This window comes from Ambystoma mexicanum, chromosome 3q (assembly GCF_040938575.1).
Source record: "Ambystoma mexicanum isolate Mex_15411 chromosome 3q, UKY_AmexF1_1, whole genome shotgun sequence".
Lineage (NCBI taxonomy): Eukaryota > Metazoa > Chordata > Amphibia > Caudata > Ambystomatidae > Ambystoma > Ambystoma mexicanum.
Genome location: NC_090926.1, coordinates 234,038,260 through 234,063,951, shown reverse-complemented (window position 1 = coordinate 234,063,951; position 25,692 = coordinate 234,038,260). Strand labels below are relative to the sequence as shown.

Here is a 25,692-nt window from a genome sequence, read left to right as displayed (position 1 = left end):
CACAGTGAAAAATGACTACTAACTGGAAATAATATCACACAACGCTAATAACAGATACATATACACAATCACTGGAGTAGGGCCAAAAACCTATCCAACACCTGAAAAGGAAGGTACAAATTAATATAAGCACTACAGGTCTACAGAGTTACAATCCTAGCTTCAGAAATCCATTCCTAAGATGTATGGGGCCTTGTGCCCAGAAGTTCAGAAAAGTTCCATACAGTTTTGTGAGGCTGGAAAAAATATGAAGTTAGGATCTCTGGGGTCCAATGAACAGTTCAGTGTTAGGGGACAAGTTAATCTAACTAACAAATGTGTCCCAACTTTCAGAGTGCTTGTGTAAAAAAAGCAATGGCAAAGCCAAATTATTATTTTGTTTTATTTTAGTTAGTTTTGATTGTATTTTACAAGGTTGTAACAATCTCACATGTCATACAGGTGTTTTAGGCACATCCTTTTAATGTCAGAGTTAATCAATCTCACTGGCTAGAATTACACTTGTCCTTTTATTTATGTAGAATTTTTACCAAGTGCTTTCTGAATATCAGTAATCGTACCTTCATTTGCTAACAATTTGTCCAATTGATCCAAGAAGAAGTCAGAGCAAACGTTAGCTTTTTGTTTTTCATCAAAACATAGACCACCACTCTTCACCCTTCATTGGCGGTCTTCCTGTTATGAAAGATCCCAGGTGTTTGGTTCTCGGGGATCTTAATGCCGGGCATAAGTCAACTGCTTCAATGTTTCCTTAGCATCATTGCAAAATCTGCATTTGTTATCCTCAAACTTAGAACCTCTTAAGTTTGAAATAGATTAAGCCGAAATGTCCTATATAGAGACCTGTGGTATTTACTTGGAATCTTCTCCAAGTAGTTGGGTAGCTTGTTCAGGTCTTTGGCCTCACTTGCAGCATTTTGCATCAGTTTGTGTCGGAGTCTCCGATCTACAGTGTCTAGCCAGTCTTGAAGCCAGAGTTTTATTTTTTGCACCAGATTTGGGTTCACTTGTAGAGTATTCTTCTCAATGTTAAGATCTCCTAAGGTTCACACTGTTCAGCCCAATGAGTCAGTTGTTTTGTTCTTACAACTGCCTGGGTTGTGTAGGATGTTAAATTGCGGTGGACTGTCTTTGACGATCATTTTCCTGTAAAAGCTCAGCATATTCCATACCACTCTGGCATTTATTGATGTGAAGCCCAGCTCATATCTGATGCAAGCGGTATGAACGCCTTTTCGGTAACGAAAAGGACTTTGTGCTAAAAGGTATTTGCTAAAGTGGCCCATAATGAGTTGGGACAACCTATTGCATGCTCAGCTCCATGAATCAGAGCGAGTACCACCTTTTGCCTATAGAAGTCAATTGTTGGTTTTAGTGAGAATTAGCCAAATTTTTTGTTTATCAGGGCGCCTTGCGCAGTTAGTTGTTAGCATTTGGCTTTAGTTTCTTCCACCTATGGAGCATCATTGATGTTGGTATTGATCCACATCCCTAGGTAATTAGCGAGGTTAACACAGTTTAGAGTTTTCTTCCCCAGATGCCACTGTAGTTTCTTTTTAGAGTTTCCTTTTCTCCCTTTCAGATTTTGAAGGGTTAATATTTCTAATTTCGAGGGTTATGTGCAACCCATTCACTTCCAAATATTTTTCCAAAGCGAACAGTTTCTGTTGCCCAATCCGGGTGACATCAAGCGGGACTAAATTGTCCGCATATAAAATCCAGCCAAGATTGCCATTAATTTTAGGCGGGAACGCGGGCACACTTCCTAAGGTCACTCCTGTGTCTGACATTAAAAAGAGGATATACACCAATGTACATCCCTATTGGACGCCTCTAAAGGTCTTTATGGGTGCAGTCAGGGTGCCAGCTTGATCGAGGCGGATTCTTATTTCGGTGCCCGACTGCAGTTCTTTCAATGCCATGATCAAGCTTATTGGACATTTCCATTTTTCCAATTGTCCATAGAAGTTTACTGTCCACACCGCAAAAGGCGTGTGCCAAATCGATAAAAGCAAGGTAGATCTTCGTCCCTTGCTGTATCGCTTTAATTTTGTGTAGATTTATTAATACCAGATTTAGCCCACATCCGACGCCCTTGACAAAACCGGTTTGTCTTGGATCGTAAGTTAGAGTATTTTTGATTCATGTTGACAATTGTAGTTGAATTTGGGTGGCAAAGATCTTCCCCACGACGTCGAGGAGGGTAATAGGGTGATCATTATTTTGTTCAGATCTAATGGTTTTTAAAATATTGGCACCGGGATGGCGCACTTCAACGATTTTGGGATTGCACACTCGTCTGTTATTACGGCAAACAGTGATGTGCAAAATTCTGCCCACTCCTCTGGATTTTCCTTCAACATTTGGTTTGTAATACCATCGGGGCCTGGAGCCCTGTAGGAGCTAATTTGAGTGGTGATCTTCAAAATGCCATCTTTCTCAATGCAGATGTCTCAGTGATTTAAATGTGGGAAAGTCTGAGCTTCTATGAGACCTTTTTTCTTGTATAACTCATAATGATTTACCCACTGCGTTTCTGAGACCAGATTACTCATGATCGCTTGTTATGGGCCATTTGTATCATTTAAGAGTTTCCAGAAATCCCTTGAATTTGTGTATAAGGTACTCATCATTACTTCTGCATCGCGTTGTTCCAGTATGTGCCTTTGTGAGATCAGCCAGTTTTTATATTTTTTTTTTTTTTCAGGTGATTAGTTTTTGTTAGATAACTACCTGATATGTCTAAAATCTTCCCAAAGCTCTTTTCTTTATAAGGATCTCAATGGCATGTGCGTGTTTTCTTAAACCTGAGGTTACGTAAGCCTTGATTACTCTATGTATTGGTCTAACAAGACGCAGTATTCTAATTTGTTAGTTCTTCTCAGTTATCCCATTCCAGAATTCTCTTGCGATGCTGTTCACTTGGCTAGCATTTATCCGCAATCTGTTTCTACTCAGTTCCTGCAATCAAGGCTGGGTTCCACACAGCTGGACTAGATTTCGGAGGCCCGTGGAATGTTATTTCCACGAGATTATGATCGGTCTGATTCATAGTGATGACCCACTAATTTGGCTAATTTTTGTGCAACTCGTTCAGAAAAGAAAAAGTAATCCAGGATTGATTCTTGCATATTCCTTTACCAAGTAGCTCGTGGAGGAATGTCACCTGCAGTATTTCCATTAAGTAAGTACATGTCCCTTTCCTCCATTTCTTCCAGCCAAGGAGTGGCCACTTGATTGTAACACCTGGCCTTTTCCAATTTTTTGCTTTCCTGTTTGCCCGGTGAAATAACACACACTATGTTGTGATCTTCGCACAGAATGAGGTTTGGGCACACATTCACAGATTTGATGTCAATTAGCTCAGATAACTGATCAATGAATGTAAATGTGCCAGCTTTATGGTGCCAATAGACATTTAGGATATGCTACTTGTTTCCAAAGGTCTTAAATTCATCTGGCGTTTCAATTGTCAGTTGAATGTTTGGAGATGGGTTGTTCGTACTGATGATACGGCAGCCACTTGTTATGATCAAGATGAACAGGATGGCAATGGGACGTCCTTTCTTCTTATTGCAGTGTTTATGGTTATCTCATATCCTTCCACGGTTGGAGCTACAGAGCCAGGTTTCATGTAAACTAAGTATATCAAAAGAATCCGGTCTGTGAGATGCGTTATTGAACAGGTGCGCAAAGCCCCTCGTGTTCCAATTGCCAATTTGATATATGGTGGTCTTTGGATCCTGTTGGCATTGGCTGTAATTACAACTGCCAACAGCACCAGCAATACAGCTCCAAGTGTCCTCTTTTTCATCTGCAGATGCTAGAGCCTTTTTGGCATTGGTTTGCTCCATTCGCTTTGTTGCTACATGCAACAGTTCTGATCTGTTCTCCTGATTGGTCTCCACCAATAGTCTCGTGGGCATGTTGCACACGCCTTCTGTGTGTTATGTGGATTAGACTTTTCTAAGGGAAGTGGAGTCATGACCAAGGCAAATTATTACACAAGTTATCAAAACCTTTAAGAGGGGGATAGTGGACCAGGTAAGTATCTCTAACAACCCACATACTCCGATTCTTCACAGTACTTGGCAGGTCTGCTGAAGAGGGTCGGAGCTCGCTTTTCCCACCGTTCTTCTCAGCCTTTGATCCCAAGGGGCTGCATGTTAGAGTACTCCTCCGGTCGGCGACTAATGCTGGTGCAAGGTCTTCCAGTTGTGAAATGCAGAAGAACTTGATGCAGGGCCCCTCACAGGACAGGACTGAACTGAACGCACGAAAGCAGTTTTGGATGACACCGACTGACTCATGGCTACGCAAAGGGATTACGTTGCCCTCATGACTTTGCCTCCTCTCTCGGGTCCACCTGATGCTAGGATGACAGACATTTTGCAGAGGCAAGTCTTATGGCACAAGCTGAAAACCCCCCAGGTTCCAGGCCTCAACTCGGAATGACTGTGTCTGCAGCATGGTACCCCAAACTCAGAGCTGGTCAACCACTGGGTGGTCCAGGGGCTCTTCGAAAGGCTTTTCTTCATTGGACTCTAAAGAATGGATGTACCCTCCATTCCAAGAGTCGTAGCTCCTTCGCAGGACTGCTGGAGATCTTGCATAAAGGCCCTGGATGCCAATCAAACTGTGAAATTAGAGGAGAGGGGGAAGGAGGAGGTAAAGAGGAAAATCTTAAGGAGCTTCTGGAATTTAAGAAAATCCTGCTTAAAATGCAGAGGGGGGGGGCGAGGCTGTTCCATAGAAGGGAGCCAGCTGAGGAAAGCGTCGACCTGCCCTGTTTAGCAAAACGCTTTAGACACAGTTGGTGCCAGAGGAACACAGAGGTCTAGAGGGAAAACTTGTCCATTAGCACGCCTAGAGTAAGCAATAAATCCTCTGTTAGTCTAGGGCAAACCAAAGTGTACCCATTGTATTGCATTATGAGCTGCATTATACAATGATAGTTACCAAAGTGATAACTTAGCAAAGGTAGTAACAAAGTAACAAGACTAAAGGAAACAATTTTTCCCAGTACTGACAGCCTGAATGACATGTCAGTTTCCCCATGACAGGTGAGCAAAAGGCAGTGTAGTGTGTAAAACAGGTCAGATACAGAAATAAAAGCAAAATGTTTGGTGGTCCATAGAAATGGAAGGAAAGGTGCAGTAAAGATATCTTTCAGAAGGTTCTCTTTAATACAACTTTCCCTCCATATTCTATGGAACCCCAAACATTTTGCTTTTGTTTTACTCCTTGTCCCGACTCTTTTACTGCTCCATTTTCTCATTTGTTATGGGGAAACGGACTAGTGCTTCAGACTGCCAGTACTGGGAAAGTTTTTTGTCTTTTGTTGACTTATCCGTTTGGTTCCAATACAGTGCAATGGGGATTCTTTTGGATCACCTTAGGCTTTTAAATGTGCCTAAAGACAAGCTGGTGGCAGCAGTTGCATTTTTTTCAATTTTTTCAATTTTTGCTATATTTGCTATATTTTTAGTGGGCTCATTCACGTCTACCACATTTGGCTACTAACTGTGACTAGTGTCCCAAGACATTTTGTTCTTTGGCCTCCTTCCTGCCTTCGCAGGTCAGGAATTCCCTTTTATGGTCATGCATTTGCCTGGAAAAGCTGCTGTTTTTACATGCTAGTACATGCCATGTGTGCATGGGCTCAGGAAGTGGGCGGGGACTGTCTGGTCCCAATCCACAAACTGGTGCCAGTGTCTAGTGTGCATGCATGAGTCACCCCCACAGAGGTCCCTGATTGAACAACCTCTGGTGTGCATTAGTGTTGCAGATCCTTTCTATTGGAGGGCTGAGTTTGCTCATTCACCTGAATTTACAAGAGACCTGCAGCCATTCCAGTGGATCAAAAGAGGAGCTAAGTATCCTGTGTTGTCGTAGAGATGACGAAGACCCGAGGACACATTCTGAAGAGGTCCGGTGACCATTCTTGTTGCTGCCCCATTGAAGCCCTGCTGAACTACCTTATCTCAGAAGACCCTTACTGGGGCTTCGACCCTTTGGACCGGTGGGACCAACCAGTCTCCACACCTTCTCACGATCCTGGAACATTCAGAAGTGTCCCAGGACCACCCAGTGAACTGACCTTCTCCGTTTTGGGCTACCATGCCAGAAGCGTTGCTGTTAGATGTTTCTGCCTGGTAGTTTGGCAGTCTCCAGATAGTCCAAGTCACCTTCCTGACACGTTTCAGTGTCCCCTACACAATAAAAATCCCATGTAATGAATTGTGTTAATTTACAAGCCCGTTGGAAAGCAGATATATTTTAATTTTAAATTAGATCCAGCATGTGCAAAAACAATGTACAAAATTGTATATAATGGTTCCCATCCACTAAAGTTCTAAAATAACAATTTTCATCCCACCACCAGGTCATTCTCAAACATTACACATCTGCAAACAAACCCAACCATTCATCTATCCACAAAACCTTATTTAATGCAAATCAAGCAATTTGTGCAAAATATGCAATGTATATTGTACATCAACATGACTGGTATCTAATAACATCTGGTACTGTAAACTGTTTCACTCATGTGCTGCTAATCAAAAATGCCCTTTTGATTGGTTAATAACATCTACGGCTGACACTAGGATTGTAAACACTATCTGGAAGTCCTCAAACCATTCTCTTCGTCGTCTTGTTTCGGCTTGACAGGTTGATGAATTGAAGTAACCAACCTTCTTCAGAGCATAACATGCTTGATTGATGAGTGGAAGTGTGACCATCTCTTGCAGTTTGCTTGGACAAGTAACAATCCATGAAGGTTCGATAGTGCAGCAAATTCACCGACTGCATCCCCAGAAGCTGCACCTTGAACAAAATCTTCTCCATAGCTGGATTGTGTACCTACAGTATGCTTCCATATCCAGTGGATGACCACTGGAGTATTTTTTTTCTGAAACTTCCTGCGTTCTAGGACAGGGTTGCCAGCAGTGAAAGGGGTAAAGGCATTAGCACCTTCCAGCACCCATTACTGAAGATGTTGGCGGCGTCAGCGGCCATCTGACATGTGAAGCCTCAGTAATTCTAGGGTGTGGAGGAGACATTCTTAAGCGCTGAAGGACCTTTGCCCTCATTATCCAAGTAAAAGCAACCTCCTCTCACAGTATCGGTAATCTGAATCTCTTGGTGACATTGTGCCTTCTCCATCTCCTCTTGAGTGTTTCAGCGTCCCAACATCGACAAGTCCTATTTTGGAAGGCTTCCTTTGTTAGCGTCTGGTGAGACTCCTCCCGTCTGTGTGCTTACCCTCTGGAGCTCTTTGCTGCTGCTCCAGCAGTTCAGGATCTTTGTATTATAATAAGCTGTTTTTGTCTTTTCGAATCTGATTTGTAGTTGTGGTGGTGGACGAGTACTGATTTGGTGTGTGGAGTTCTGGAAGCTCGCCATTTGCGCTCAAGGGAGCTGTAGTGTGTTTCTGGCGTCTTAAGGAGGGGGTGAACCATTTGGGGTTAGGTCCTAGGCAGATGGGAGTGGACTTGGTGGTGGGGGTTAGGGGAATTAAGAAGTTAAGCCAGGAGTCGAAGAGCTCTATGGGAAAGGGTCTAGCTGTGGTCGGGAGTGACTGGAAGGTGCTTAGTAGTGACTCAACCAGGTCTGGTAGTATCTTTTTTATTTTTTTTAAAACTTAGTTAGTTTTCAGATATCAACATTCATCAAACATTATAACAACTTTCCCCCCAACTACGCCCCCCCACCCCACCCAGGGATCCGCGCGTTTTGAATCGGGGATTACATTATGCATTAAAAATGTCCGTAACTTTAATGTGTGGGCACCATTGTTCCATAAAGTCTGACTGGAGATACTCTAGGACTCCTCCCCATTCCTTTGCAAACCTGTCCCTCGGTCCTTGGATTGTGTGGGTGACTTTTTCCATTGCCAGCTGCGCCCAAACTTTTTGTAGCCATGTGAAAATCAGTGGGGTGTCTTTCTTTTTCCAATTCTGGGCTATTGTTGTCCATGCCGCAATGAGTAGTCCCATAAAGCTTCTCCATTGTGCTTTTTTGTATCTTTCTTGCTGTTTCATCTCTTATTCCACACAACTAAACGCCCTCTCCCAATTGTGCCACATCTGGAAATATTTTGCCCATTTCTCCCTTAACTTTTTCCCAAAACGGCACTATTCCCCTGCAGGCCCACCAGGTGCGTTTCCACGTCCCCACCTCTCCGCATTCCCTCCAGCATAGGTTTGACGTTTTTGGGAACATTGTGTGAAGTCTCACGGGGGTGTAGTGCCACTGTGTAACTATTTTAATCCACATTTCTCTTATTTGTGCAGATCTGGTCGTTTTGGGGGATCAAAGTCCATAAACCCACCGACTGTTTTCTTGTCGGTTCCTCCCCCAATGTTCTGCTCCATTTCATCATGTATGACCACTTAATTTCCTCCTCCTGTGTGTTTATAAAGGAATATAGAGTCGATACCCATTTCTTTGCCCCTGAGTTGGTTGTAACTCAAACGGAGCGAGGGTTCTCGTTGCTGCCTTCGCAATTTCCGGGGATTTTAGCCAGTGTTTGAGTTGTTCGTGTCTATTTATCCCATTTGGGTAGTGATGAGGATGGGAGGCAGGATTCATATGATCTAATTTCATTGTTAATGAACTTTTCCCCAATTTTCGTTATTCCTGCCTCCTCCCAGCTTTCATATGCCCCCTGCTCCATCCCCAGTGGAAACTGCGTGTTCCTACATATGGGGGTGAATGGACCTAGCGTGGTGGTCATTAAACCTTTTCGTGTTTGGATGTCCCACGCCTCCATAGTTTTCATTATTTCACTAATCCCTATGTTGGGGTGTCTGTGTTTGTTTCCAGAGTAGCTCCACTAGCGGGGTTCTTGCTACTGCTCTGTCCTGAGCTGCCCAGATCGGTTGCGGATCGTCGCCCAGCCACTCCCGTAAAACCTTCAACTGGGCCGCTTGGTAGTATTTCTGGAAGTGAGGGAGCGCCAGCTCACCCTCCCTGGTTGGAGCGGTTAAGGTAGCCCTGGCCAGTCTCAGTGTTTTCCCCTTCCACACAAAACATGTGATTACCTTCGACAGTGTTTTAAAGAATGATCTGGGTACTCCCACCAGGAGGGCCTGGAAATAGTATAGTAGCCTTGGGAGGATGGTCATCTTTACAGTTTGAATCCTGCCCCCCACCAAGAGATCATCAGGGGATTCCATCTTTCCAAATCTTTGCGAACCCTTGTAAGAAGCTGCCGGTAGTTTTTGCCATAAAGCTGCCCTACCCTGTGTTAATGTTATTCCCAGGTATTTAATGCCTTCCGCTGCTATCTTGAGGTTCAATGCTTTTGCTTCGCTTTCTATCTCTCCCCGGTCTGCCGGCAGAATTAAGATTTCCGATTTGTTCCTGTTAATTTTTAGGCCCGAGATGGCCCCGAAATCTTACAGCTCCCCAACCACTGCCGCCAATGTTCGGTCCGGCTCCTCTAGTGCTATTAACATATCATCTGCGTATGCGTTTACCTTATGTTGTATGCCTGCCATGTCTATCCCTTTAATATGTGTGGCTTCTCTTAATTTCATTAATGGGGGTTCTAGAAAGATGGCGTATAATAATGGGGAGAGCGGGCATCCCTGTTTAGTTCCACGGGATATAAATACCTTTTCAGTAACCTCCCCATTAATGGCCACTACAGGTTGGGGCGTTATAGTTCTCTCTTATTCTTGCAATAAAGTGTTCCCCAAATCCCATGAATTGCAGGGTCTTAAATAGCATGGACCATTCTACCCGTTCAAATGCTTTCTCTGCATCTACTGCAAGTAGAATTGCCGGGGTTTGCATTATGCCTATTTTTTCCACCAAGTGAATGATCCTTCCAAAGTTGTCGTGGGTTTGCCTTCCTGGGATAAAGCCTGATTGATCTAGATGGATTAGCTTTGGGAGAAGCGGGGAAAGTCGTGCTGCTAATACCTTAGTGTATATTTTGGCGTCGATATGTATTAGGGAGATTGGTCTATATGATGCTGGGTATGATGGGTTCTTCCCTGGTTTGTGAAATACTAGGACCTTCGCTTCGTTCATTGTGGGGGTTACGTTGCCACAATCTTTAAATGAGTTTAGGAGCCTGGTCAGGACCGGGATTAGCAGATCCGCATATTTTTTATAAAATGGGGCAGTGTAGCCATCCGGGCCTGGTGCTTTATTTATCGGGAGATCATTTATTGCTTTTTTAACTTCTTCTTCCTTAATAGGATTCTCTAGGGCCTGCCTGTCTACTTCTGAGATTTGCAGGAGGTTGAGGGTTTTCAGATGTGTCCTGTGCGTCTTCCTCTGGTTGGTCAGTGGAAGAGTAAAGTTTCTGGTAGTATTCGCTAAACGCTTCCCCTATGTCTTGTGTGTGCGTGAGGTGTTCCCCTTTCGTGTCTATGATGCTTTTTATCGTGGTGTCTTTCTGTTTCGCGTGGAGTTGTCTTGCTAGCAGTCTATCCGCTTGGTTTGCTTTAATGTAGTATCTTTGTTTTAGCTACAGCAAGCTCCGCTCCTTTTGTGCGTAGCATCTCTAGTTGGCCCTGTGTATGTCTAAGTGTCTTCTTTAGAGCTCTAGTGGGTTGTCACGATTTTCCCTTGCAGTTCAGTTATTGACCTTTCCAGTTCCTTTTCCCACATATACCTCTGTTTCTCCTTCGTGATTTTCAGAGCCACTATCTTTCCGCGGATAACCGCTTTAAACGCCTCCCAGACTGTGCTCATAGATACTTCCCCAGTGTCATTTTGCGCGAAGTATTCTTCTATCATTTCCCTTATGGATTCCCCCGTAACCGGGTCTTGGATTATGTCCCCTGGTAACCTCCACCTCCAGAGACCATTCGTTTTTCCCAGGAATTTCAAATCAAGCCACAGGGGTGCATGGTCGGATAGCGCTATTGCCCCCAGTTCCAGCCCCTGGATCTTGTCCATGAGCCCCACTGTTGCCCAGAAGTAGTCAATTCTTGACATGGAGTTTGCTCCCCTTTCAGTTCCCTCCACACATCGTTTAGGGCTAGTTGGTCCATCTGCTGTTTGAGGCGTTTTGACGGTGCCCCTTCACCATGTACACTCCCTGTGATTCTGTCCAGTTGTGGGTTCCATGCCATATTCAGGATTCCAAGCCGATGGGTCCCTCCCGGACCGCCGACTCTGCCTTTCTTGCAGCGGTTCATTTTTTTTCTCCGTCCCCCCTCATCGGTTCCTTGTGTGGCTGCCGCCGAGGATGCCCACGGCGTTACTTTCCTCTTTATCAGTTCATGGCAGCTTCCTACGGCTTTCTCTTCCCGTGTTTGGCCTTTTTTGTCTGATCGTTTCCCAGCCTTTTGGTGTTCTCCTTTGCTCCCCTCTTGATGTTGCGTGATCCGCTTACTCCCCGTCGTCCTGGAGCCCCATTATATTGAAGCCCTCTTCCCATGTGGTCGCTCTTCTCGGTTTCCCCTCCCATGTGACTGTCAGCCCAAATGGGAAGGTCCACTTGTATCGGATTTCTTTTGCCACCAGAGCCTTGACTGGTGGGGTCATCGCTCTTTTTTGCAATGTGACCAGGGCCAATTCTTGGTAGAGTTGAATTTCCTGTCCGTTCATTCTGATGTGATCCATTTCTCTGGCTTTCCGCAGGATCTGCTCTTTTTGTGGGTATGAGGAGAGCGCCACCAGAACGTCCTGTGGTCTTTCCCCTGGTGCTGCAGATCTTTTTGGTCCAACCCGGTGGACCCTGTCCACTCTGATTGCATCTGTCTCTGATGCATCTAGAATATCTCTGAACACCTCCTTCACTGCCGTCTTAAGGTCTTTGTCCAGTACCGTTTCCGCCATGTTCTTGTTGCGTATGTTAGATCGTCTGGAATGGTTCTCCAAATCCTCACATTGTATTTCCCGGTTATGGGTGAGTCTCACCAAGTGTTCCTGTGTTTCGCTAGCCTGTTGCGTTTCCTCCTCGACCCCCTGGACCATTCTTTCCAATATGTCTGTTCTCTCCTTCAGTTTGGCCACGTCGACCCTGAGGTCCTGTACCGCCTGTTTAGGGATGTTTTTCATCGTCATGAACTGCTCCTGTACTGAAGACATGAACTTTTCCTGCAGATCATGGAACCAAGATTGCATGTCATCCCTAGATGGTGGGTGATGGGGGTTTGTTTGAGTCATGCCTTCGCCTTGTTGGTTGTCCTGGGGCTTCCCTTTAGCTTGCGACGTGGTGTCCGTTGACCACAATTGTAGGATGTTTGCGTCGTGCCTTGAGGTCTGCGGCTTCTGTTGGGTAGCGTTATTTTTGCTTTTTGCCCTTGACATGTTCTGTTTAATTTCCTGGGAGGCGCGTGGGCTTCCGTGTACCCCTGTGAGCTGAGTGGTGTGCCCCCTGGGGTACTCTGGGCGATCCACGACGGCATCTCCAAATGTCGCACCCGTACGCTGAGCCTGTGACTGTTAGAACCTTCTTGAGTGGCCCCCTTCTTGTTTAAGTGAGTTTCCCTTCCTGGTCAGGGTTTCTTATCTCGGCAGCGGGGCCACCCCACAAGGGTCTCGTCGTTCCGGTGGGTTCTCCCTTCACCCTATTGCGGTGTCCACTTTGCCCGCTAGGTGTATCCCCTTGGGCGCCTGTGCTGTAGCCGGGGGACTCCTTCCTCTGTGCCCCTCTACAGACTGCCTTCTGTGTCTCTTCCCTTTGGTATGTAAATTGCCCCCGTGGTGCAATGTGGGGGTGTCGGGGGTATTCACTTTGCTCTCGGACCCGGTTTCCCCTCTCTGCTCCGCTCACCTCTGGGGGGGATTTCTATCCAGGTGTCCGTCTGTCTCCCCGCTGCAATCCGTGGGGCCCGCGCAGTGCGGGATCCACTCGCCAGCCTTCGGCGCCGACTGCACACTTCCCTCGGTGAGCATAGTAGTCCCTGGCCCCTCGTTCCTTGTGCTTCTTATTGGTTGCACCACCTTGCACGGTGCTGGGGGCCCTGCCACCGCCGCCCCCCGAATGCCCCAGCTCCAGGCGTCCTCGATGGGGGGAGGGGCCGGTACGCCGGCTCCACCGCCTTCTGGCCGCCGTCGTTCCTGGTCAGATTCCTTTAGGATGTTATGCCTTGGTGGGGCACGGGGGGGGGGGAAGGATATTCGCCCCTGCCCCTCCGACTCTAATCCTTCTTTCTTTTTTTTACCCCCTTTTGTGCGCGGCGTTCCCGCCTTGATCCGCTCTGGAGCTGTTGCCGGCTGGGTGGTGATGACCTCCCAATGGGGGAGGGGCGGTCACTGCTGCTCTCGCTTCCTCGGCGCTCCCAGCCCCCCGAAGGTCAATCTGCCGGGCCGGAGATCTCGGGAGACTTAGAGGGGGCGATCCGCTCTCTTATCGCGCCTGTTATGCTGCGATATTGTGCTTATTTCGGCGGCCCGGGGAGAGTGCAGTTTAGACGCGACTCAACACCCCGGCGGCCATCTTGGAATCCCCATCTGGTAGTATCTTGACCTTGTTCCAGCACTTGAACTGGCATGTAGGGATAGAGGATGGCTTATGGGGGTGGCGGAGGTGTGAGGATGGAGAAAGGTATGTCAGAGTGGTCTGTCTAGACGAGGGTTTTGAGGGGTGGATGTGGTGATGAGGTCGGAAGAGCTGAAATTGGCATAGAGGGTGTGGCCTGCAGTATGCGTTGATCCTCTGATATGCTGGGTGAGGTTGAGTGCCTCAAGGCTGTCAACCAGTGGTAGTCATGGAGTTGTTTGGGCCTTCAAACCAGAAGTTAGTCTCCCAGATGGGTGAGTGCCGAGCGGATAACTAGAATGGCTGCTAGTGAGGCGCATAAACTGTTGGCAAAGTATCTGTCGTGCCCTGGGGGCCTGTAGATGAGTAAAAAGCTTTGCGAGAGTAGGCAAGTTTGACTAGGAGGGATTCGCAGTGAGTTGTGCTGGGTTGTTTCAGTGGAGGTGATGGAGCTATGACGTTTGTGCAGAATGGCTCATACACCGCCTCTCGAAGGTCTTTTGTGGGTGATGAGTGAGTAGTCGGGTGGGAAAGCTTTGTGGGCGATAGGCGTGCGGCCGCCCGATAACCAGATTCATGAGGAATAAGGTCTGGGTTCTTGGTGGCTAGATCGAAGATGCTCTTTGTGCTTGACTACAGAGCGGGCATTGAAGAGAAGGCAGGTGACTTTGTCAGAGGTAGAGACCGCAGTGTTTATCCCGGTATCCGGGATTGGCCGGGCTGGGATAGCCAGGGTTGTCTGAGGGAGGGTTTTCGTGGTGGGGATAGGGTTGATTGGGAAGGGCAGTGTAATAGGACTGATGCAGGTGGTCAGGCCGGGGAAGGGGTGGAGGAGGGGGATACTGTAATTGGTGTGGAGCGCGCATAGAGTGGCTACGGACTGGGAAGAGATGGCAGGGGTGGTCATAGATCTTCGATTTAGTAGTGGAGTGGGAAAGGGGGTTTGGGTGGTGGCGAATGGCTCGGAGGGATGAGGGGTGGTGGGTAGTACAGAGTTGTCTGGCTAGGTGTTGATAGGGGATGGTGTACATGGATAGGGGAGGGAAGAATTGAGGGGGACTGTCTACAATGAAGGGGGAGGGGTGCAAGGGTGGTGTGGTAGTGGGGTGTAGGGGAGGGACAGTGGAACGAGAGCTCTAGGGCATGTGAGACATGGAGAGTAGAGGGCGACTGTCATCGTCTACCTCCTGAGTTTTGCTAGTTTGGGTGCTGAGGGAGTGTGCGAGAGTGGTGGGGGAGTTGGCCGGAAAGGGGGTAGAGGCGATGGTTCGGGAAAGGGCAAGGCGTGCCATGCTCAGTGAAGGGGCTTGCTGGGTGCGGCCATTTGGGGATGATCAGTAAGGTGGTAGGTGGGTTGGCAATGATTGCTGAGGTGGGGGTGGTCGGGGAGAGGGAGGAAGAAGCACCAGGAAGGTGTGGGGATAGCCGTAAGCTGACAGCACCGCTGTGATTCCACTGGTTTGGTAGTGGCGCCAGTGTGGGTCACTTAGAGGGTGTCTGTTTTGAGGGTGCAGGGGAGAGGGGTGGCGGTTGGGTTGAGGGGAGCCTCCCCTTCTTTGAGAGATGAGCTAGGGGAGAAGTCTTATGGACTCTGCGTTTGAGCTGAGGTTGCCGGGGAGATAGCAGGGTGTGTTTCCGAAAAAAGGAGCAACGGTTCAGCTAGCAGAGGAGCTGTGATTTTGGGCACCCCAGAGGGCTCCTCTGAACTGGGAGTTGGCTGCAGGGCAGTGGGAGGCTTTGTGGGGCGGGGGACCCTCATGCCTCGTGGAGGTGCTGAGGAGAGGGACAGGGAGGGAATGGGCATGGGATGAAGCGAGCAGTGCAAGGGGTCTGATTTTGGAGGTGCCAGAGTGCCCCTTTTGCCTGAGAATTGGAGGGTCGCCGCTGGGAAGAAGTAGGAGGCTGTGGGATCTCAGTGAGGGTGGGTGGTAAAGCGGGGTCGGAAGGGAACCAACACCGGAGATAGGTAAGGCGGTATTCAGTAGGCGATTGAAGGTTGGCCGGGGAGATCCTCGCGTCAGAGAGGAGGGGTGTAGGCAGTGGTTGCGATGTGGCGGATGGAGTGTGAGATATGAGTGGGAGGCTTGGAGGTGGTGGTGATTTGTGAGGTGTGAAGTGGCTGCAGGACTGAGGATGGAGGATGAAGGTCGGGTGGGATGGCATGAGAAGGGGGATAGGGTGTTCTGAGGGGGGGTGCATGTGCGGGATTCTTTGTACATGTGGTACAGGGTTTGGGGGAAAAGGTGCATGGGTGATTAAGTACAGGTGGGGGATCTGTTCTAGGCGCCTCTGAGAACTCCATGTGTGACTGACTATGCAAGGGTGTGGTGGGCAGCGGGGTGTCCATGATTCTGGATGATTATTGTAAAGTGTTCGAAAAGGAGGGTGCGAGGATAGGTGCTGTAGGGCGGGCGAGGTATGATCTGGGAGGGTGGTTCTGGGAGATTGGTAGTGCGTTCGAGAATGAGGAAGGAAGAGTGGGTGGTGTAGGGTGGATGAGGTGTTTTCTGGAATGCCTGAGACCTGCGCTTGTATATGGGAGCAGCAGTAGTGAGTGCGGTAGTGATGTACAGGAAGGTGAGGGGGTGGGATTCTAGGTAGTGAGTGACTGACTTGAAAGTATGTGAAGTACATGGATGTTTAAGGGTGTGGCTGGAGGTAGGCGGGTTGGAGGTGCTCTGGAGGAGTATTGCTAGGGGGAGTGACTGAGATTGAGGTACTACTGTAGATGTGAGGGCTAGATTGAGAGTGGGATCGGTACGAGAGGCGTCCGGAGTAGAGGCACCAGTGGCTAGTGCGTATGGTTTGGGGAGAAGGATTTAAAAATGGGGGTACAACCAGATAATGCAGTACCACATAGATTTGGGTACCTGGCTAGAGGGAATAAGGCCGAAGATGGGTGCACAACAATAAAACCGGTAACTTCTGGATTTGGCGGTAGGTGCACAACAAACGCAGCAATGCAACACCTGGGTAGAGGAGAAAGGCCTAAGGTGCGTGGTCCACAGTAAAACCAGTAACCCATGGGCTTGGGATGGCTATACAATAGGGGCACAGCAGTGATGGCAGTAAGGATTAGATCTGAGGCACCTTGACTGAGGGAGAAGGGCTTAAGATGGGTGCACAAAAGCAAAACCAGCAACCTCTAGATTTGGGATACCTGGGCTTGAAATGGGGGGCACACCAATGAATGCAGCAACACTCAGATCTGGGATACCTGCATGTCTATCTGACACAATCAGGCTAAATGCGCGATATGGCAAACGTACATAATCAGGCAAAATGCAATCGGAGACAAGAAATAAGATTGAGTTGGGCAGTTTAGAGAGGAGCAGTAATGGCTGCACCCTCTGCCTGAACCGCACTTGCTTTGTCAGTGGCTGCTGGTTGACGGCTGTAGGCCACACAGGCTTACACGGGCCAACACGGTCTGGAGCTGCTTCTTCACCAGCATGGTGTCTGGCATGGATTGACATGCTCATTATTATTCCCGGTCAGGCTGGGAATCCTCTGTAAAAATAAACAGGTTCACTTTCACTTGAATACTGTATTCCTTCTCTAAACCAATCACTGCCCTCTGGGTTATACTCTTATGTCCCGTCCCCTTTCCTCCATACTGCATGGGGCGTCCCTTCCAAGGGACGGGAGACGGAACCTTTTTCACCAGAAAAAAACCTTAGAGGCGCGCTGGTGTGCGGCCCAGGCTTCGGCCTCCGGCGCCACACCTCGGTCACCTTTTCCACGTCGACGGGAACTGGGCGAAATCGCTAGCGCTCCTGGGTTTGGCTTCGGCCATGTAATTCCACATGCAGATTCTTCTGTCTTTTTATCATTCAGGTACTTGGTCCTCAGGCGGCATGCTCCTCCCCGGAGCATGTTTACTTCTACAGGTTTCAGCAGGTGTCCATCCTGCGACTGGCTCTTCCTGACTAAAGACCCCCATGCCCTCTGCCTACGGTGCCTTGTCCCATATACAGCTCGCCTCCAAAGGCGCCTAAAGGACTTTGTCTACAATCGATCCAGGCCCAAGGTAGGGCCGCTTTTTTCCATTGCACCCAGCAAGGGAGACTCCTTCCCAAGGACTCTCCCACACGGGCAGGACTGCCCAGGTCCTTGTACCGGCACAAGTTCTGAGACAATCGACTACAGGCCGAGGGTTCAGTGGATCCTCCCGGTGACAGTGCTGAGGGACCGGAAGTTTCTTTTACCGGGTCTTCACCCGAGGAGCTACGCCCTAGTACCGTCAACATGTCCGAGGGGGCACCTATACGCATATCTACCGGCAAATCTACCGAGGGTAAAACGCCTTCCAGGTCTCGGCCTCAGTAACAGGGTAAGCCCCATGATCCACACTTGAGTCCTGGACAGGGCTGGGCCCAGTGATCCGAGCAACACGACACAGGCACGTGGAAGGCAGCTTGACAAAATGGCCACCTTGCCAGAATGTCCAGACATAGGGCCGACGCCGCTCCAAGGAAGGCAGCAGGTGGAGGAACGTGTGTCAAGGTGGGTCCAGTGTCAAACAGGTATGTGGCCTGCAACTTACCCTTTCTTCGTGCAAGGCAGGTTCCCGCTACGCCCATATGGGCAGGGGACTCAAAGGCTCCAGTAGCCGCTCGCTACCCCGTCCACATCGCCTACCACCACACCGGCCTGCGAGGACAGGTTCTTTGAACGGTTCCTCAGGCTCATGAAATCTCCTCGATGGGGTTCCTCCTCAAGGACGCCATCAGGGATGTGCTCCTGCCAATGGCTCCGGCGCTGCAGGCCCCAGTACAGGCTGCCCTGGCCCCTGTTCAGCCTCCGCCGGCCCCCCAACCGATAGGGCTGGCGGTTCCGTACCAGCCTCTGGTCTCTGCACCCCAGCCTTTGGTGCCCAGCACCCCTCCACCGGTACCGGACCTTAAGGTGGACACAGGCGAGGAGGAGGACCCTGACAGTCATCAACCAAGGCCTACCATGAATGTCTTGCGGGGCTGGCAGAGTACTTTGGCCTTCCTCAACCCAAGGTCTAGTAACCATCAGAGGGGGTCCTCACGGAAGTCCTCATGATACGTCCCTCGGCGCGAACGGGGATCCCAATACAGATGGATGTAGTTTTACCTTGGCAAAAAAGGGCTGGCTCAAGTCCCACTCTGTCCATCCGGTCAAGACGCCTGGACGCCAAGTACAAGCAAATGGGGGGTGAGGGGAGATACACTCTTGGTATCGGCCCACTCTCAGCTGCACTCATCAGTGATTGCTGCGGCATCACTATACTCCAAGCCTCAGTCTTCCTCTGCCTCTTCCTCCGCGGCGCTGCTAGGCAAGGATAAGATCCTGCAGGCGTACGGGAAGAAGCTGTATTCCAATGCATCCTTGCACCTTCATCAAGCCAACGCGGATGCCATGCTGGCAGCAGTTAACCAGAGGCTATGGCGGGAAATTGCAGATTTCTTCCCAGGGCTTCCAGCACAGAGCCAATCGCGATTCAAGCTGGTATTGGCAGAGGCCAAGATGGTGGCGCAGGATATCATGGAGTCCACCCTGGCACACATTGATACCTCTGGCCGTGCCATCTGTATTGCCACGGGCATGAGAAGAATGGCCTGGCTCAGGGCAACTAAGTTCAACCCTGATGTCCAGGAATGAATTCTAGATCTGCCCTTCGGGGGCAGTGACCCCTTTCATTCTAGCACTGATTGAAGAGCTGTACAAAAAGAAAAAACGCTCTGACGGCTGTCTTTATCCATACTGACAAAGACCATGCCCAAAGTGTACGCCCAGTCTCAGCAACGCTCCGATAAGGGTCGCTCATCTGGAGGCTTCCGCGGCTTCCAGGAACGAAGGTCCAGGCAGCCGGAACGCTTGCTGAAAGCATCAAAAGGGGGGGCGGCAAGGGCTTTTTCCAGTCCCCCGCCTCTGTCTCCAAGGGTAAGAAGTCCTGACACACCCCTCCGGGTCCACTTGTCGCCAGTGGGGGGCAGGCTTACTCCTCACGCACACTTTTGGTGACAGAAATTTGCTGACCCCTGGATCTTGTCGGTGGTCTCCTTGGGGTACCGTCTACCTATTCCTGCCTGTCCTCCCTCCTCCTCTCCCTCAAGTTGGGACAGCAACTCTTTTGGTGGCGATTCGGTTGCTTGTCCTGAGCCAAGCCGTGGAGGAAGTCCCAGCCCCCCCAGCGAGGCTCGGGCTTTTACTCCAGTATCTTCGGCAATCAGAAGAACTACCAGGCTGGCCTGAGAGCTGTACTGGACCTTTCCACCCTCAACCTCTCCCTACCTCTTCAGATATTCAAGATGGTTACGCCAGCCGTTATTGCGGAAACAATGTGCAGGGGAGACTGGATGTGCTCCCTGGATCTGAAGGACGTTTATCTGCACGTCCAATCTGGCAACCCCATCGTTCATTCCTCCGGTTCATGATCATGGGCTACCATTTCCAGTACAAAGTCCTCCCCTTTGGCCTCAACTCTGCCCCCAGGGTCTTTACCAGACTCATGAATGCCGTGGAGCCCTCCTGCGGGCTCATGGCCTCCATATTTACCCCTACCTAGATGACTGGTTCGTCAGGGCTACATCTCAAGAAACAGTTCACCACGCCTCCCATGCACTGATGAAAACGCTACACGACCTGGGCTTTTCGCTCAATCTCAAGTCACAGCTGCAACCCACGCAGTCTTTGACCTTCCTGGGCCTCATCTGGGACATGCACTCCGAGCAGGTCTTCCCCTCGGAGGACAAGATCTCGGCCATCAGGAGGGCCACATCCCACTTTCTCAGCCGAAGCGCTACTTTGGCTTGATGGTACCAACATCTTCTGGGTCTTTTTGCAGTGGTACTGTTGGCCGTCCCCCACACAAGACTCAGGATGAGGAGGATTCAACTCCACTTTGCAGCGTCATGGAACCAAGAGAGGGGTTCACAGGCCGCAATCATCAAGTTCCCCATCTCTCCACCCGGACCTCAAATGGTGGTCCAGGGACTGCAACCTGTAGATGGGCAAGCTCTTCAGGCCCCCCCGTCCCACAGGTGACAATTACCACAGACTCCTGCCTCGATGGCTGGGGAGCCACCCTGGAGGATCACTCGGTCCACAGCACATGGACCAGTCAAGAACAGGAATACCACATCAATTGGCTGGAACTGAACGCCATCTGGTTAGCGCTCAGGGCCTTCCTCCCACGTCTCAAGGGAACGAGTGTCCTCATTCAGACAGACAACTCAACCAGTATGTACTACATCCACAAGCAGGGGGGGGACTAGGTCCCCTACCCTGTGCAGACTGGCGATCAACATGTGGGAATGGGCTTTGTCGAATGAGCTTTTCCTCACGGCAGTCTACCTCCCGGGGAATCCAACTTGGAAGCGGATAGGCTCAGCAAGTTGGGAGCGGACAACTACGAATGGCAGCTGAACGACCTTGTTGCACAGGAGATCTTCCACAGATGGGGCCTCCCCCAGGTGGATCTCTTTGCCACCAGGCTCAACAAGAAGTGCCGCAGTTCGCCTCCTGGCAGGGGCAGGGCCTAGGCTCCCTGAGCGCAATGCCTTATGGAAAAAGTGGAACGGCATGTCCGCCTACGCCTTCCCGCCCACTCCACTGATTCACAGAGTGCTTTGCAAGTTCAAGGAGTCTCACCAGCTCAGCGTCAACCTGATAGCTCTGTGGTGGCCAGCCAGGCCATGGTTCTCGGAGCTGCTCAGCCTCGGAGGTCCCTCCAATCCACCTCTCGACGGGACCAGCACATCTTCGGACACAGCAGGTGGGCAGGTTACTCCACCCCGCCCCTCTGAAGCTGGCCCTCACAGTGTGGTTCCTGAGCACGAGACGCTCAGCCACCTCAACCTATCCCAGGCCAATCTGTAAATCATTCAGGGTGCTAGCAGCAAGGCTACCAAAGGCCAGTATAAAAGTAAATGGGCCAGGTTCTGCCACTGGGCCCCCTTCAAGGATATCGACCCGCTGTCTTGTTCACTGGACGACGTACTGCCATTTTCGGCGCCTACAGGAATTCGGATGAAGTGGTCTTCTCCTCCTCCAACCCTATTGTCAGGAGACATCTGGCCGGACCCTACTAGTCAGCCTTACTTCGGCGCGCAGGGTCAGCGAGATCCAGGCCTTAGTCGCCTCAGAGCCGTACACTACCTTTTCACAAGGATAAGGTGGCCCTGAGGGCCCATCCAGCATTTCTACCTAAAGTGCCATTAGCCTTCCACCTGAACGAGGAGATTGTCCTTCCCACATTATTTGCGGACCCTAAGGACGAGCCTCAGAGTGCTGCACTGCCTAGAAGTCAGACGTGCCCTGAAATTCTACCTGGACAGGACCATGGGCTTCCGCAAGTCTGATGCCCTCTTCATCACTTGGGGAGGCGCCAGGTCAGGCTATTAGGCCTCAAAAGCCTCCATTTCCCGCTGGATGGTCTCTGCCATCAGGGAAGCTTACGAGGGCCACCATAGACCCCTTCCGGTGACCATGCATGCCCACGCGGTCAGGACCAAGGCAACGGCCATCGCTTTTCACCGCCATGTCCCTTGGCAGGTCATAAGCATGACAGCCACATGGGCCACTCCCTCAGCTTTCTGCAAGCATTACTGTTTGGATGCCGGCTCCACGTCAGATGCGGCTTTCGGACAGGCGGTTCTCCGGAGCCTGTTTGCTTAAGGAGGGTCTCCTCTCCACCCGGGGTCTACACAAAGTTGTAATCGCACATGCAGTATGGAGGAAAGGGGACGGGACGTAAGAGTAATTATAAGTTGATCACTGTAGTGACTAACGAGTCCCCTTTCCTCCATTCGTCCAGCCAGCTTCCTCCCTATTAAAACTGGTGTCATTAGGCAGTGTTAATATATGGTCGACGTGTCTATGGGGACTGAGGTGTGGTGGCAGAGTCAGGGCAGCGCATGCTGTCTGGGCCGCACCCCCACGCGTGCCTCCAAATTTAAAAGGAAGGTTTTTTCCGGTGAAAAAGCTTCCGTCTCCTGTCCCTTGGAAGGGACGCCCCATGCAGTATGGAGGAAAGGGGACTCAGTAAATTAGTCACTATGGTGAGTAACTTATAATTACTGTCCCATCCAATTACGGCCCTCTCCCTAAACTGAACCCCTGGTGGCCATCTTCAGATTTTTACTGCACGCTTCAGTGTTGGGAGTCCTCTTAGTGCTCTCCAAACTTTTTTCCCCTAATATTTTCAGTTTTTGATAAAATTTGTTTCTTGGCCTATTTTGAGCTAGTCTACAGGCAGTGGGGATCCGCTGTCAGTGAAGATCATACTTCATGATCTTTCATCGGTTCAGATAAGGCCAAGGCTGTGGCCTAATTTGCACTTTTTTGCCATAACCGAAGAGAGGATATGCCTCTTCAAACTTTGCATGAAATGTGGACTAAAGACGTTCTTGTGGAGGATCGACACCACAAATGTCTTTACTGCCTGCATTCGGACCATAATGAGGAGGGATGCATAGTCTGCCGGGGTTTTTCGAAGAGCAAGAAGAACCACTTCAGCAGGCAGGCGGTGTGTTTAAAATCGGGTAAGTTCTCTGACTCAGCCTCTGGGCATGAGCACGCTTCTCCCAGGACCGGCCTGTCTAACTATCTTAAAACCCTCAGTTAAGAGGTAGAGTTCCTTTGAAGAAGCCCCACCCTCGGGGGTTCAAAAGAAGGCAATTCTGCACTACACGGATCCCACTGGGTTCGCTGCTGCTGTGTCCCAGCTCGGGAAGGACAAGGTTGCCATCACAGACCGCATCCACGGTGAGCCTGCCGGCGAGGGTCGCACACTCGGAGAAAGTCCTTGACCCCTTTGAAACTCTGCTTGCCAGCGGACAAGGCAACGAAGGAGGAATCCAAGGTGGGCCCTTTTCTGCCTCCATTTATGCCTCAACCAGCCAAGATAACACCATCCTCAACTGCGCCATAAAGCCACATCGACGACTGCTGATGCAACTCTGTCGACGGCGTAGTAGACGACCACTCTAGTAGAAGGGAAGCGTTCTTCGGTTACGTGCTTTGCAACCTTTTTGCTCGAGTTTCCTGCTGTTTATACTGCCTCTTCACTTTAATTTGAGAACATCAGCCTGGTCCCAACCACTGTAAAGGAGGAGGAGCAGCAGAACGACAATCAAAAAATGAACATCATGGTGATTCAGGTTCTTAGTCCTTGTTCTCCATTCTCCTCAATATTGCCATACAATACCCTGCAGCATATAGATGCTGTGCTACAAAAACGTTTTTAGAGTGTTGGGTTGGTGAAAAGTCTGAATTTGAGGGTGGCGTTTGACTTGGGGGTTGGCGTGCAGAGGGAAACCTGTGTATTGGGCACAACACGCCAATCAGAAATTCTTAGTGACTGCATTACATTTTTTATTCCTTTCCCAAAACTCACCTACGGACACTCTTCAACCAGTTACTTTTCTGTGGTTCATGCTTTCTCTGTGCTCTCTACAGGTTTGCTTAACGTTGATGGAGTATGCTCTTTGTATGTTACCCTCCTTCCCCCGACTCACTGCTTGCATGCCACATAATATATTTGGCTACTGTTTGCCTTTTTTAGACAACCTGTTAAAGTGTGCAATCTATCCATCATAAAATTCTCCCTTTGAAATTATTCAACTCCAGCTAATGCTCTTGCCTTTGTTTTACTCCTTTATTTTTCTCCAGAATTTCGAGGAGATAGGTATGAATCTGATCGATTTAAAGATGGTCCCCGGAGGGATGGGTTTGATAGAGCACCACGGGATCGCTACGACGATAGAGATCGCAGGGACTATGATAGAGGTAACACATTATTTGTACATGCATGACATGATTTGTAAAATTAATGGCAGGTCTGGTGATATGCCACACATTTGTTTTATCTGGTTAACATGAGCCAGCTTTAGAACTGATGTAGTTTTCTTCCAGTTATCTGAGAGCAAGAAGATGCAATGTTGAACTATTTGGGATTATGCTTATCCATTGGACTTTTAACTGTGGCATTTGGTCTCTGCTGTGAGGTTATTTGCACACTGTTTTTTTTATTTGGGATGTCTTTATTGGGTGATGAGAAAACATAAGGTGAGTCTAATTAGCCCTCTTTACTTTACTCAAATGTTTCAGAGGGACCAACAATTCCCAATTAAACAAATACCATATTGATGTTGTTGTTAAACACCATGAACCCGACACATACAAAATCGTTACAAAAAAACAGATCAATTTAATTATCAAATATTGCATATAGGTAAAAAGGCACACATTGCCACATATATAATATTGCACATTTCAGAAATTCAGCAATTCACCATTGGTTAAAGCTTTTTTTGATATAAAAGACAGGGGGTGTACGCAACACAAAATGTAGATGTTATTTGAAAACACTTTGTTTGCAAACGAAATCCCACAGTCAATGTAAATGGGTATTTCAGATGACTGTCGACATGTTTCGGCCGTTTTTTATTTCAGACACTATCTCTAGTGTCTTAGCTTCTTTCTTTGAATGGGCCATCTTCAGGACAATATCTCTTTATGGAAAGTCAACAGACTTAATACCCCAAGGGTTGATCACCGAGACCAATCCTACAACAAAATATACAAAAAAACATATGCTATTTGAGACCAGATCTAATACATTTCATGGGTTCGTGGTCTTTCTCAAACAAGTATATACATGGTTATTCTACAACAAACACATCCAAATTGTTACAAATCTAAAAACATTGTCAAACCATACACAAGTACAGAGGTCACTTTGAAAACATTTTTTTAGAACATCAGAATAAAGTAAGCGCGCTACGCTGTTCATAACTTCAGCTCGTACAATTTAGCTAAAACTCCGTAGTAGTACTAACTCGAAGCAAATTACTTGTCATGAAAAAACAGTCAAGGATGCACTAATACACCTCTGTTCTATTTTATGTGAAACCCTTGCTTGAATACACAGATGTCACATTTTAACTTATGAACAAAATTAGGCAATTCAATGACCTATAACTTTTTTTATAAAAAGGAAGGGATGGAGGGAAGGTCAAACAGGTGGGGAGGAACAGAGCGGGAAACAGACAGAAGGGGCCCTCTTTCAAAGCACACCCTATTTTTAGTCTGACGTACATGTTGAAAAATAGAGTGGCTGTGGGGAGCAGTCTTATAGGATTAATATAACGATGAAAAATGACATGTTTTTTCACCCCCGCTTATTAGCGGTATTGGACATAAACTGTTGCCTTATTGTACCCTTCTCACATCGCATGGCCCCTTACTAAGGACATGAAATGATG

At 48.8% G+C, this 25,692-nt stretch overlaps 1 protein-coding gene across 5 annotated transcripts in view; it reads left to right on the top strand.

The window, feature by feature from the left end:
- The window catches only part of EIF4B (eukaryotic translation initiation factor 4B), a 968,554-nt gene that overhangs the window by 475,471 nt on the left and 467,391 nt on the right, over positions 1–25,692 (top strand). For all 5 annotated transcript variants that reach the window (XM_069653628.1, XM_069653629.1, XM_069653624.1 and 2 more), the window contains exon 7: positions 24,098–24,214. In XM_069653628.1, coding sequence (XP_069509729.1) covers positions 24,098–24,214 — 117 coding nt within the window. The remainder of the gene's footprint in view (positions 1–24,097; positions 24,215–25,692) is intronic.